We start from the raw sequence: 15571 nt of genomic DNA, 5'->3' as shown, positions 1-15571 counted from the left end.
TCTCCACAGGATGTAGTACAAGTAGTAGATGTCCATCAAGGTGCAGTGGGGGAAGCATCTGTCAGTAATGCTGACAAGAACATTTTCAGTTTGTTCAAGTTCAAATGATATTTTCTCTCTGGCCTCACGGATGTTGTTTACATTGATTGATAATGTTTGTTGTTACAATTGTAGTTAAGAATTAAAGTAGCATGTTTTATTTTCAATTTGTTTTTCATGCGTTTTTACATACAGTATGCCAAGGGTAGCTCAGTTAATTCCCGATAATTCTTGAACATACAATATCTCTTTCACCGCACGATAAAGGAATACAGTGTGTAACATTAGAGGAGGAGGAGCTAAGCAGCGGTGCTGTGATTGATTGACCAATCAGAGACTATCCCGGTGCCGTGATTACCCAAACACCGGTGTATGGCTGTAGCCAATAAAACGAGGCTGTTGAGTTTGTGTTTTATCGCCAATCACGATGTATTGTATGGACTTTTATTCCTGTATTAGATAAACGTATTTGTACTAGATGAACAAAGTTTAGGGGGCAACGACTAAGACTTTCAATGACATATTTCATAAAGGCTGTGACATATCGTTATTGTGTGTATACTGGCATTTATACACCGGCACATTAGCGCAGACGACATGCTGCCAAAACCAATCGCATGTAAACTTATTTTTAGAAATGCTAATGTATGCACGCTACTTACAAAACAATAAAAATTTTTTAATGTTGGTGACATAGTTTAACAAAAATATATGCATAGATCTACATAACATATGTCCCGAGTCCTGTGTGCAACATCCAGCATAATATATCACAATTGATTATACCGGTATACATTGTACCGCTGTGTTATAACGCAGGCACTTGGGAGCCATTCAACAATTACGTATGCAAAGGGAGGTGGGGTTGGGGGGCAAAATCCTGGGTAAATGCGCACAATTAAGTACCATCATTTGTATAGTAAATTTTGCATACGGTTGTTGGGGTCAAAATCCTGGAGAAAAATGCGTACGTAATTGTTGAATGACCCCTTGTAAAAATAAAGAGTGTCACGTTATAATTGCCTTTTCAGACCCAAACAAAAAGAACTCCCGGGATGATTCATTGCAGCATTAAGCGATGTCATGATTATGCTTACATCACACTCAAATTTATAAGCGCATGCCTAAATTTACCGCATGCTTTTGGTAAGCGCCGGAGTGAGAAGAGGTTTTAAATTAATTACAGCCGGTGCGCTAATTCAAGGAAATACGGTAGGCGTAATATGATCCAGCTTTCTTGTCCTAGTCAAAAGTCTAGCAGCAGCATTTTGAACTAACTGTAATCTTTTACTTCTCGAAATGGGGAGCCCCGAAAATAATACGTTACAGTAATCAAGACAAGATGTACATGTTGTATGTTTCAGCACATTAGTGTCCCCACCTGCTGCCGCCACTAATCACACCCCTTTTTTATACTCGTCTCACCCTGCCAGTCCTTGCGGAATTTTTATTCGCCTGTCATATATAGAGGATCTTTGACTATACTGTTTTTGCTACACGTCTTTAAAAAAAAAACAAAAAAAAAACTGCAGAGTGCTCCTGTCACGTATGAAGAATCTTTGTCAAGTGTTTTCTGCAGCGCATCTCTAAAAACAGTAGAGGGCTCTTGACACATTTAGAAGATCTTTGACTGGTGTTTTTGCAGCACATCTTTAGAAAAAAACAGCCTTGTGCTCCTTTCATATATAGAGGATCTTTGACTACTGTTTTTGTGGTAAACATGTGAACAAAAGAGCAGAGTGCTCCTGTCATTTATAGAAGATCTTTGGCTTAAATGTACTAGTAGCCAGTGCAGGTGGGCCAATATAGGCGTAATATGATCCAACTTTCTTGTCCTAGTCAAAAGTCTAGCAGCAGAAATGTTGAACAACTGTAATCTTTTACTTCTCGACATTGGGAGCCCCGAAAATAATATGTTACAGTAATCGAGACGAGATGCACATGTTGCACGTTTCAGCACATTAGTGTCCCAAACTGCTGCCGCCACTAATCACGCCCCTTTTTATACCCGTCTCACCATGTCAGTCCTTGCGGAATTTTTGTTCGCCTGTCATATATAGGATCTTTGACTATACTGTTTTTGCAGCACGTCTTTAAAAAAAAACAACAACAACAAAAACTGCAGTGTGCTCTTGTCACGTATGAAGGATCTTTGTCAAGCACATCTCTAAAAAGGGAAAAGGGTGGAGTGACATCTCCGGGTTGCGGAGGAGACCCTGTCCCAAGTGGAGGAGTTCAAGTACCTCGGAGTCTTGTTTACGAGTGAGGGAAGAGTGGATCGTGAGATCGACAGGCAGATCGGTGCGGCGTCTTCAGTAATGCGGATGCTGTATCGATCCGTTGTGGTGAAGAAGGAGCTGAGCCGGAAGGCAAAGCTCTCAATTTACCGGTCGATCTACGTTCCCATCCTCACCTATGGTCATGAGCTTTGGGTTATGACCAAAAGGACAAGATCACGGGAACAAGCGGCCGAAATGAGTTTCCTCCGCCGGGTGGCGGGGCTCTCCCTTAGAGATAGGGTGAGAAGCTCTGCCATCCGGGGGGAGCTCAAAGTAAAGCCGCTGCTCCTCCACATCGAGAGGAGCCAGATGAGGTGGTTCGGGCATCTGGTCAGGATGCCACCCGGACGCCTCCCTAGGGAGGTGTTTAGGGCACGTCCGACCGGTATGAGGCCACGGGGAAGACCCAGGACACGTTGGGAAGACTATGTCTCCCGGCTGGCCTGGGAACGCCTCGGGATCCCCCGAGAAGAGCTGGACGAAGCGGCTGGGGAGAGGGAAGTCTGGGCTTCCCTGCTTAGGCTGCTGCCCCCGCGACCCGACCTCGGATAAGCGGAAGAAGATGGATGGATGGATGGATCTCTAAAAACAGCAGAGGACTTTTGACACATTTAGAGGATCTTTGACTGGTGTTTTTGCAGCACATCTTTAGAAAAAAAACAGCTTTGTACTACTTTCGTAGATCTTTGACTACTGTTTTTGTGGTAAACCTGTGAAGAAAGAGCAGAGTGCTCCTGTCATTTATAGAAGATCTTTGGCTTAAGTGTACTAGTAGCCAATGCAGGTGGGCCAATATAGGCGTAATATGATCCTACTTTCTTGTCCGTGTCATAAATCTAGCTGCCGCATTTTCAACCAACTGTAATCTTTTAATGCTAGACTTAGGGAGACCCGAAAATAATACTTTACAATAATCAAGACAAGACGTAACAAACGCATGAATATGTTTCAGCACTCCTTCCTTTTTTTAAGTTCTGGTTGCAAGGTGCGCTGATCACACGCACCAGTTTCTGTTTAATGATTAGTGTCCCCACCTGCTGCCGCCACTAATCACGCTGCTGCCGCCACTAATCACGCCCCTTTTAATACCCGTCTCACCCTGCCTGTCCTTCCAGAATTTTTGTTCGTGGGTTGCAACTGTTTATGTTTGACTTTACCTTACTACCCACGTTGTTCAGGTTATGCTAAAAGCTTTATGTTAGCTACGCTTCTATGTATTTTTGCCTTGTTTAAAGACGGATTAAACCAGCTTCGTATCTAAATGTTTTCCAAACGATGTCTGTAACACGGCAGTAAAACGGCTGATCAAACAAAACAGAAGTCATCATCATGGACATACTAGCTGTGGAAGCTAGCTCTCCAAACAGCTAAACAGACTCAATAACTCCACAGTGACGTTTTGGTGAATTTACTGAGGAATTTGTGAAACAATACAAAAATAATGCCATTGTAAGTTAATAATACTAACACAGGCACTCGTACACGTTTTAGCATATTAGCTAATGGTAACGGCACTAGCTTGATTACATTAAGATAGCACATACAAATATGCATGAAAACACTCCTACAGACATCACACATTGGATGGTTTAGTAAGTAAGAATTGTTTTAGTTATATTGTAAAACTTACAAATGTTGCTTGGAGTGATAAATGAACAGTCCTTTCGAGCAAAAACACTACGGACAGTTATACTTCCGGTTGAAAGAACAAAACAGGAAGTGCATTTTCAACCCGCAGCACCTGCAGTGAGCGAACTCGTCCAAAAGTTGGCGCCATAGCACAAACAATAACACACCTTTTCAGTGTTGAATACAAAACAACATGGCCGTTAGCAAAGACAAATCCATTAATTAGCCGCACCCTTTTATAAGCCGCAGGGAACAAAGTGTGGGGAAAAAATTGGGTAAAATAGGGTAAATGCAGAATATTTGATTATTATCAGAACACACACAATACTGGGAGGAGGTGATGCATATGTAATCAAATAGCACGTGCAATGTGATTTAGCAAGACTAAAACCATTCTGCGGCCGCTGTTTTGCGTCTATATTTAGCACATGTTGAAAGTGCGTGCAGACTGGCACAGTGACGCACAAATGTCAAGGAGAAGCACAGACACACGATGGACAGACAATCCTCCGTCCAAAAGGGAACTGTGAGGGGTGTACTCGCTTCTGTGAGATACTGTTCCCGCCATTTTTTACTGTACTGATGATGTCATCGGTGTGGGGGAAGGGCACGTGGTTTTTGCAGATATGAAATATGGCTGGGAGGGATGAGCTCCTGACAGATGATGGAGCACGGAGACATACATGAATCATCTCCTTCATTTCACTCAAGGTGAGGAGAAGGAGAACACTCATCAATCTTCTCGTTCATGTGCTGGATTTTAATCTCCTGTTTTAGTGTTTGGGAATACAACTCGAGTGTGACATCACTAAAGTCTTTACATGGGCTTGAGGTTCTCAAGTTCTTCTACACCTCACTTCACTTTGTGCACGAGGGCATGTCTTCATGCTTCAATCTTTGACCAGTGTCTTTGTGGAGCGTCTTAATAAACTATTTAATGAAATAACACGGCAGAGTACTCCTGTCATATGTAGAGGATCATTGACTACTGTTTTGGTCCAATATCTTAATAAAATATTTAAAAAAAAACAACTCAGCAGAGTATCCTGTCATATATAGAGGGTCTTTGACTAGTGTTTTTGTGGAACATCTTAATAGAATATTTACTACAATAACACAGCAGAGTACCACTGTCATATATAGAGGATTTTTGACTAGTGTTTTTGTGGAACATCTTAATAAAATATTTACTACAATAACACAGCAGAGTACTCCTGTCATATATAGAGGATCTTTGACTAGTGTTTTTGTCCAATATCTTAATAAAATATTTACTACAATAATATCAATCAATCAATCAATCAATGTTTATTTATATAGCCCTAAATCACAAGTGTCTCAAAGGGCTGTACAAGCCACAACGACATCCTCGGTACAGAGCCCACATACGGGCAAGGAAAACTCACCCCAGTGGGACGTCAATGTGAATGACTATGAGAAACCTTGGAGAGGACCGCATATGTGGGTAACCCCCCCCCCCCTCTAGGGGAGACCGAAAGCAATGGATGTCGAGTGGGTCTGACATAATATTGTGAAAGTCCAACACATCAGCGAAAGTCCAGTCCATAGTGGGGCCAGCAGGAACCATCCCGAGTGGAGACGGGTCAGCAGCGTAGAGATGTCCCCATCTGATGGACAGGCTAGCGGTCCACCCCGGGTTGGGAGCAGAGTAGAAAAGAAAAGAAAAGAAACGGCAGATCAACTGGTCTAAAAAGGGAGTCTATTTAAAGGCTAGAGTATACACATGAGTTTTAAGATGAGACTTAAATGCTTCTACTGAGGTAGCATCTCTAACTTTTACCGGGAGGGCATTCCATAGTATTGGAGGACCAATAGAAAATGCTCTGTAGCCCGCAGACTTTTTTTGGGCTCTGGGAATCACTAATAAGCCGGAGTTCTTTGAACGCAGATTTCTTGCCGGGACATATGGTACAATACAATCGTCAAGATAGGCAGGAGCTTGACCGTGTAGTATTTTATACGTAAGTAGTAAAACCTTAAAGTCGCATCTTAGGTGCACAGGAAGCCAGTGCAGGTGAGCCAGTATAGGCGTAATATGATCAAACTTTCTTGTTTTGTCAAAAGTCTAGCAGCCGCATTTTGTACCATCTGTAATCTTTTAATGCTAGACATAGGGAGGCCCGAAAACAAAACGTTACAGTAATCGAGACGAGATGTAACGAACGCATGGATAATGATCTCAGCATCGCTTCTGGACAAAATGGAACGAATTTTTGCGATATTACGGAGATGAAAGAAGGCCGTTTTAGTAACACTCTTAATGTGTGACTCAAACGAGGGAGTTGGGTCGAAGATAATACCTAGATTCTTTACCGAGTCGCCTTGTGTAACTGTTTGGTTGTCAAATGTTAAGGTGGTATTATTAAATAGATGTCGGTGTTGAGCAGGACCGATAATCAGCATTTCCGTTTTCTTAGCGTTGAGTTGCAAAAAGTTAGCGGACATCCATTGTTTAATTTCATCAAGACACGCCTCCAGCTGACTACAATCCGGCGTGTTGGTCAGCTTTAGGGGCATGTAGAGTTGGGTGTCATCAGCATAACAGTGAAAGCTAACACCGTATTTGCATATGATGTCACCTAGCGGCAGCATGTAAATACTAAAGAGTGCAGGGCCAAGAACCGAACCCTGGGGAACTCCGCACGTTACCTTAACATAGTCCGAGGTCACATTGTTATGGGAGACACACTGCATCCTGTCAGTAAGATAAGAGTTAAACCAAGACAAGGCTAAGTCTACAGCAGAGTACTCCTGTCATTAATAGAGGATCTTTGACTAGTGTTTTTGTGGAGCATCTTAATAAAATATTTACTACAATAACACAGCAGATTACTCCTGTCATATATAGAGGATCTTTGACTAGTGTTTTTTTCCAATATCTTAATAAAATATTTACTACAATAATACAGCAGAGTACTCCTGTCATTAATAGAGGATCTTTGACTAGTGTTTTTGTGGAGCATCTTAATAAAATATTTACTACAATAAAACAGCAGAATACTCCTGTCATGAATAGAGGATCTTTGACTAGTGTTTTTGTGGAACATCGTAATAAAACATTTATTAAAATAACAGCAGAGCACTCTTGTCATATGTAGAGGATCTTTGATGAGTGTTTTTGTGGAACGTCTTAAAAATATATTTAATACAATAACACAATAACTCCAGTCATATATAGAATATCTTTGACTAGTGTTTTTGTGGAATGTCTTAATAAAATATTTAATGAAATATGTTATTTATAGAGGATCTTTGACTAGTGTTTTTGTGGAACGTCTTAACAAATATTTAATACAATAACACAGCAGAGTATTCCTGTTATTTATAGGGGATCTATGACTAGTGGTTTTGTGCAATATCTTAATAAAATATTTAATGAAATATGTTTTTATAGAGGATCTTTGACAAGTGTTTTTGTGGAACGTCTTAAAAAATATTTTATACAATAACACAGCAGAGTACTCCTGTCATATAGAGAATCTTTGACTAGTGTTTTGTTGAACATCTTAATAAAATGTTTAATAAAATAACACCGCAGAGTACTCCTGTCATGTATAGACGATCTTTGGCTAGTCTTTCTGCAGCATACATTTAGAAAAAAAGAAGTATAGTGTTCTTGTCTTGTGGATCTTTGACTAGTGTTTTACCACAAATCTGTGAAAAAAGAGAAGAGTGCTCCTGTTAATTATAGAGGATCTTCGACTAGTGTTTCTGCGGCACATCTTTAGAAAACAAAAAGCATAGTACTCCTGTCATTTATGGCGGATCTTTGACTAGTGTTTTTGCCGCAAATCTGTGAAAAAAGAGAAGAGTGCTTCTGTCATTTATAGACGATCTTTGGCTAATGTTTCTGCACACATTCAGAAATCAAAAAGCATAGTCAATAGTCATTTATAGAGGATCTTTGACTAGTGTTTTGCCGCAAAGCTGTGAAAAAAGAGAAGAGTGCTCCTGTCGTTTATAGAGGATATTTGGCTAGTGTTTCTGCGGCACACCTTTAGAAAACAAAAAGTATAGTGCTCCTGTCATTTACAGAGGATCTTTGACTACTGTTTTTGCCGCAAATCCGTGAAAAAAGAGAAGAGTGCTCCTGTCATTTATAGACGATCTTTGGCTAGTGTTTCTGCGGCACACCTTTAGAAAACAAAAAATATAGTGCTCCTGTCATTTATAGAAGATATTTGACTAGTGTTTTACCACAAATCTGTGAAAAAAGAGAAGAGTGCTCTTGTCATTTATAGACGATCCTTGATTAGTGTTTCTGCGGCACACATTCAGAAAACAAAAAGCATAGTGTTCCTGTCATTTATAGAGAATCTTTGACTACTGTTTTAGTCGCAAATACGTGAAAAAAGAGAAGATTGCTCCTGTATACTAGTCAAAGACATAGAGGATCTTTGACTAGTGTTTTTGCAGCACATTTTAAAAAAACAACACAGCAGAGAGGATCTTCGACCAACGTTTTTAGTCAAACAGCAAATACTATTTGAAATAAATTAAATAATATTTTATATTTTTTGTCATATAGAAAAGATTTGGCTGTTTTTTTAAGCAATTCCTTAAAAACCTCAGAACATTCGCGTCATAGAGGATTTTGACTTTTTTTTTTTTTGCAGTTCTTAAAAATAGCACATTGCTGCTGTCATTTGGAGCAAAGATTCCCAAACTGTGGTACGTGTACCACTTGTGGTACGCAGGCTCCATCTAGTGGTACACTAAAAAAAACCACTCAATTAAAGTATAGTGTTTTATTTTCCTATATTCAAACACCATGCTACTGTTCAAACTGTGTGTGGTCCAAAAAATTACTTCCGCCTTGTTTTTAATGAATACTTGGGCCTACTGCGCTACTGTATCTCAGTGTAAGTAATTATGGTGGTACTTGGAGAGCCAAGGGTTTTCTGAGGTGGTACTCTGTGAAAAAAGTTGGAGAACCACTGATATAGAGGATCTTTGGCTACAGCATAATTGTTTTGCTTCTCTGACTATTATTGCCATTTGATTAGGGGGCGGTATAGCTCGGTTGGTAGAGCGGCCGTGCCAGCAACTTGAGGGTGGCAGGTTCGATCCCCGCTTCCGCCATCCTAGTCACTGCCGTTGTGTCCTTGGGCAAGACACTTTACCCACCTGCTCCCAGTGCCACCCACACTGGTTTGAATGTAACTTAGATATTGGGTTTCACTATGTAAAGCGCTTTGAGTCACTTGAGAAAAAGCGCTATATAAATGTAATTCACTTCACTTCACATTAGGTACAATGTTTAAATTGCTGTGATGTACAAAATCAGAATAACCCAGAAAAGGATAGGGACTTCACAATTATTGTTTTCCTGCATTTTCAACTTTCTGGCTCCACCAGACGGGAAGAAAACTCTGCATGAGCGCTGATGCCTGACTTCACACTAAAAAATGTTGGGTTAAAAAATAACCCAATTTTAACCCAACTGCTGGTTCAGAAAAAGAGGAACCCCTTATTTGAGTTATATTAACTCAACATTTGGGTTAATTTTTTCAACCCAACTTTTGCGTTTAATTATTTAACCAAAAAAGTTATGATAACTTAATGTTGGTTTATTCCCACCAAACTATTGGGTTGAATTATTTAATCCAAAAGTTGAGTAGTGCTAACTCTATGTTGGTTTATTCATAACCCAACTATTGGGTTAAATGAATTTAACACAAAAGCTGTGTTATGCTAACTACAATGTTGGGTTATTCCAGAACCAACTATTGGGTTGCGCAATTTAGCGCTCCTTGACCCACTAGTTGGTTAAAAATTTTACATTTCACTGCAGGTTTGTCCTACTCCTTCACAACTACTGATCAGAATTATTTTTATTCCATTAAAATATACTCAAAAGCAAGATATGAGTGACTTTGTTTTTTTTTTATTACAAGAATTGCCATGTATGGTCATGTCAGTCCTATACAGCATGCTCAAATATTTTCATGTAAATAAGACGTGTGATTGTAAATAATGTCAATGAGATTAATCCTTAATAAAATTCCCTTCAAATTCCCTTTTTAATAAAAAAAAGCCTTTTACCCAAAAATGGTTCATAGTTTTGAAAACCCAGAAATTGAGTTAAAATAATACCCTTTTAACACAAAAAATGCTTTGCTCTTAATAAAATAACTCCAAAATGTAACCTAACACTCGCAACTCATAAATTGGGTTATCAAAATAGTAAACAGTACAGTATACTTTATTAACATACATGTAACTCTCTTAAGGGTATAAAGAGTACTTCAACAAATAAACAGTACAGTATATGTACTTTATTATCATACATGTAACTCTCTTATGGGCATAAGGAGTACTTCAACAAGTAAACAGTACAGTATATGTACTTTATTATCATATATGTAACTCTCTTATGGGTATAAAGGGTACTTCAACACGTAAAAAGTACAGTATATGTAAAGTTCCTTTTTAATAAAAAAAGCATTTTACCCAAAAATGCGTTACTAATTGAAAAACAACCCAAACATAGTTCATAGTTTTGAAAACCCAGAAATTGAGTTAAAATAAAACCCTTGTAACTCAAAAAAGGGATTGCTCTTCATAAAAATAACTCAAAAAATGTAACCCATCACTCGCAACTCATAAATTGGGTTATCAAAATAACCCGGTGTTTTTTAGTGTGTTGTTGGCTCACATGACACGAGACACACATCAACGGTCCAAAAACAACAACCCGCAGACGTACACAAACGTCTGCTGAATAATCGTGACAACGTGATAAGATGCGATGTTGCAATTATTCACGTGAGTCATTTTTACGCAGAAGCGATCGTTTTGTGAGGAATTCGAACCTGCGCCACCTCAAACGTGTTGTGACTCATCGTGGATCCGGAGGAACCACTTTCTCTTTCTCCTCCCGCCGCCTCCCGAGAGCGTGCGTGCGTGCGCGTGTGCACGCGTGCAGGACCAACTCGGGCGTCCCGCGCGCGTATCCACACGTCCCGGCGCGAGACGACTCGACCGGAGCGGGACTTTTTCTCTGGGAAGCTTTTCTTCTTGATTTATTGACGTCCGAGTGCGCGGCCCCGATCATGAAGTTTCCGTCGCCGGAAGCCCTCAGGCTCTACATATGCATGGAGGTGCTCGTCGCCGTGTCGTCGGTGGTCGGTAACGTGATGGTGGTGTGGGCCGTGTGCATCAACCGCTCGCTGCGGGACACCACCTTCTGCTTCATTGTCTCCCTGGCCTTGGCTGACATTGCGGTGGGCGCGCTCGTCATCCCCCTCGCCATCACCATCAGCGTCGGACCCCAGACGCACTTCTACAGCTGCCTGCTGGTCGCCTGCATCATGCTGGTCCTCACGCAAAGTTCCATCCTCGCCCTGCTGGCCATCGCCATCGACCGCTACTTGAGGGTGAGGATCCCCATGAGGTAGGAGGACTTGTGTCTGGATCGCAGTCGGCGTCTTTCTCTCCGTGGTTTTAGTTTTAACCGCGCGCAAAAGTCCAAAAAGTGAATCTGGATTGTCAACTTTGTAGGCTTTTTAGTGCGATACCACTGATTTTGACAGTTTGGTATCGGTGATACCGATGCGTTAGCCGATACCGTGTGCAAATATATGTAATGTATCTGCTAAAATTTGAACATTTGAGCGTTTCAAATTAATAGCAGAAAAAAATCCGAGTTATTTGTTTATTTCAAACTCTGAAGTATATCAGAAATAATAATAGGGGTCATTGCATTTATTCTGGCGGGCCCTTGATAAAAATGGATTCCCGCACGCTTGCTAAAGCTTTGTCTGTCCACAACTGATTAGTATAAGACAGGGGTGTCAAACTAATTTTAGATCGGGGGCCACATAGAGAAAAATCTACTCCCAAGTGGGCCGGACTGGTAAAATTACGGCACAAAAACGTAAAAATTAAGACAACTTCAGATTGTTTTCTTTGTTTAAAAATAGAACAAGCACATTCTGAAAATGTACAAATCATAATGTTGTTAGGTTTTTTTGCGGTTGATCTTTATTTGTCGTTATTTATTTTATTTCATTTCCATTATCCATTTATATTTTTTCTTTTCATCCATCCGTCCATTTTCTACCGCTTGTCCCTTTCGGGATCGCGGGGGGTCTGGAGCCTATCTCAGCTGCAGGCGGGCCACACTCTGGACAAGTCGCCACCTCATCACCTCATAGATAGACAGACAACATTCCATTTAGGGCCAATTTAGTGTTGCCAATCAACCTATTTTATTTATTTCTGAATAAATGATGTGATAACGTTCATCAGTCAACTCATTGGTGTTAATTTTCAATCTATCAAGATAAAAAAAAAAATCGAAATCAAATTACAGGATGTTATTTATGTAGTTTGCTCATTTTCCTTGACTGGTGTAATATCATGTGGTTGATTTATTTTTTTAAATATGCAGCATAATCTACAAAGATACAAATAATTGCTATTGTGTCATCTAGTGGACACATTTACAACAGTAGTTTCTTTCATTCAAAAATTTCGGCTTATTTTTACACTTGGCAAACTCATCCTGCGGGCCGGATAAAACCTGTCAAACTAATTTTGGATTGGAGGCCACATGGAGAAAAATCTACTCCCAAGTGGGCCAGAATGGTAAAATCACGGCACAATAACTTAAAAATAAAGACAACTTCAGATTGTTTTCTTTGTTTAAGAATAGAACAAGCACATTCTGAAAATGTACAAATCATAATGTTTTGTTTTTTACACTTACATGTTGCGGTTTATAGTATTCTATCTTTATTTGTCGTTATTTATTTTATTTTATTTATTTATTTTTTCAATTTATTTTATTTTATTTATTTCTGAATAAATTATGTGATAATGTTCATCAGTCAACTCATTGGTGTTAATTTGCAATCTATCAAAATACAAAAATTATATCGAAATCAAATTACAGGATGTTATTTATGTAGTTTGCTCATTTTCCTCAACTGGTGCACTAACATCATGTGTGTGTTTTTTTACATATGTAGCATAATCTCCAAAGATACAACAAATTGCTAGTGCGACATCTAGTGGACACATTAAGAACAGCATTTTCTGTCATTAAAAAATTTCGGCTCATTTTTATACTTAGCAAACTCATCCCCTGGGCCGGATAAAACCGAACACTTGACATCCCTGCTATAAGACAAATACTTACATTTGTGGTTATAACGATACGATTTAAGCTTTGATTTAAGCTTTTATTGTGTCTGAAAAATGAAAGAGTTGGCCGTTTTTTTATATCAACTGTAAAGGACTGTTGTAGATCCGTTGTGGCTGTGCCAAAACCTCTTTCTTGTTTAAAAGCTGAACAAGTATTTGTCCATGCACGTAATGATTACGAATCAAGTGTTTGGATGTATTCATTAAATCGATGTACAAACGTATTCCTGGTTGCCAAAAACTGATTCAAAGTAATACTTTGATATTGGCACATGTCATCTGTGCATATATTACTAGAATACTCTCAGGAGATGCACAGGTGACATGTGTCAATATCAAAATATTATTTTAAATCACTAACATGTTGTTTGGGGTCGATTGAAGTTTTTTAAAGAGTACTTCAACAAGTAAACAGGACAGTATATGTACTTTATTATCATATATGTAACTGTAGAGGCAGGGATTTGTTTCTCACTTGTCACCTTTGATAGTGGGTGTGGCTACGTGTGTGGGTGTGTGGGCGGAGTGTGTGTGGGGCAGATTGCTGAATATATAACACCTGCACCTGTATGTGAATTGTTTTGGCTTGTATGGAGAGAGTGTGAACCGGTGCCGTTACTTCTGTTGGCCGCAAAGGGATCGCAAAAGGACCGCAAAAGGACAGCAAAAGGACCACAAACCATCTGAATGTAATGTATTGTATTTTTACTCAAAGGGAAAATAAATCACCCTCAAAACAGCAGTAATTACTTCAGGTTGCATCCTTGGACCCAGCGTGTCAGACAGAGCCCTGCTTTCCACTCTCAATGACTAATTACTTTCTGATAGTCACACAAAATTGTCAACAGAAAAGGCTAGAGATCCGACACTGACCTTCTGATATTTCGCTGGAATCGTGCACTTTGGACCACTCAACCCCTCAAGCAACTGAATGAAACGAAGGAGCGCAGCACAACCCATGGTATTTGAAACTCAGTTCATTCATACTGTGAAGTATATTTGCCTGGACACAGTTGATGCTGGATACTGCTGCACATTGGATAGCTGTGGCTGTCATTTTGATGTCATTATTGCTCGGGATTGAATTAACCTGTGGAAAAGTGGATCGCTTATTTGTGCACATTAAAGGAGTGATGTTGGATGTGGAGGTTTGATGCATTTATTGCTGATGGTCAAGCCTGAAATAAAGTGTGGATTTGGAAGCAACAGTGGATTCATGTATGGAGTCATATTTGTGCCAAAACAAAGCAGCAAAGTTGGATGTGGATTCATGATGCAAATGTGGATTGTGACATATGCTCTCTGAACTATTGTGGTGCACATATTGCTGGATGTCAAGATGAGTGGATGAAAAGCTGGTTCAAATGCAAATGAAATTGATTTCAATGAAACTGTGAAAAGATAAATAATTCTCACTGAAAAGGCTTTGGTGTGCAAAATGGATAAGCTTCAAAAAGAATGCCAAGCAAGAGTGAATAAAATGAAATGTATCATCATTGTTTTAAAGAAGCTCATGGAAAATGATGAAAATGTTTCACAGGTGAAAACTCAACTGGACATTTTGATGCAATTACTTAAGGAAACAACTTCCCTGCATGAGTCATTGGTGGAAATAGTACCTGAGGTGGAAAAGGATAAACAAAAAGGGTGGTTTGCAAGCATCAATAAATACAACAAAGGATTTATTGAGGATATGACACAGTGGCTTTCTGAGACTAAGAGACCAGTCTCAGGATATGCACCAAATGACAATGTGGAGGAGAAGGATGTATGTGAAGTATTACATGATGACATTCAGCCAGAGGACAGCATCTCAAATGTTGGAAGCAAAAATCATGGATCAAAAACTGGGACTTCAAGAACTTCAAACTCCTCTACTTCCTCTTCACGTGTCAAAGCGGAAGCTGAAATGGCTGCTCTTCTTGCTCGTCAAAAATTGCTCAAACAAAAGCAAGAGCTGGATGAGCAAGTGGAGGAAATAAGGAAAAGGAAAGAGAGATTTGAGCTTGAAGTGGAGATAGCAGCCGCTCAGGCTCGGATGGAGGTCCTAAGAGTCTCAGGAAGCAGTGTGAAATGCACCAGATATAAAACATCCGATGGTATGGAATCTTATATGGCCAAAGGAGCACATGCTGCTCTTAATGCTGAGACTGATTCATTTGTGCCTGGTGGCCATGTAGTGTATGACAGTCAAAGTACATCGAAGTCTCATTTAACAAAGCCGAATGAAAGGAAAGTTACTCTTGATGTTGGATCTCAAATAGTCCAGCAAAAGCTGCCTGGACTCCCAGTGGCTACTAATGTGAACAGTAATGCTTCAGCTTCTCAATGTACAACAAATTCACATGTTCAGATGCCAGTCATTAATGACAATAACAATTTGCTATCCATAATGGCAAGGCAAAATGAAATTTCTGCTCTACTGGTGCGACAACAGAACATCTCTCATTTGC

The 15571-nt window shown here is 39.7% G+C and overlaps 1 protein-coding gene across 1 annotated transcript in view; it reads left to right on the top strand.

The window, feature by feature from the left end:
- Positions 1-10908: 10908 nt before the first annotated feature.
- Positions 10909-15571, top strand: part of LOC133654365 (adenosine receptor A1-like) — a 43137-nt gene continuing 38474 nt past the window's right edge. Inside the window, exon 1 of the mRNA XM_062054689.1 lies at positions 10909-11364. Within this exon, the coding sequence (XP_061910673.1) occupies positions 11024-11364 (341 nt within the window). The 5' untranslated portion in view covers positions 10909-11023. The remainder of the gene's footprint in view (positions 11365-15571) is intronic.

Source organism: Entelurus aequoreus, linkage group LG01 (genome assembly GCF_033978785.1).
Source record: "Entelurus aequoreus isolate RoL-2023_Sb linkage group LG01, RoL_Eaeq_v1.1, whole genome shotgun sequence".
Taxonomy (NCBI): Eukaryota; Metazoa; Chordata; class Actinopteri; order Syngnathiformes; family Syngnathidae; genus Entelurus; species Entelurus aequoreus.
This window is presented reverse-complemented; position numbering and strand designations above follow the sequence as displayed.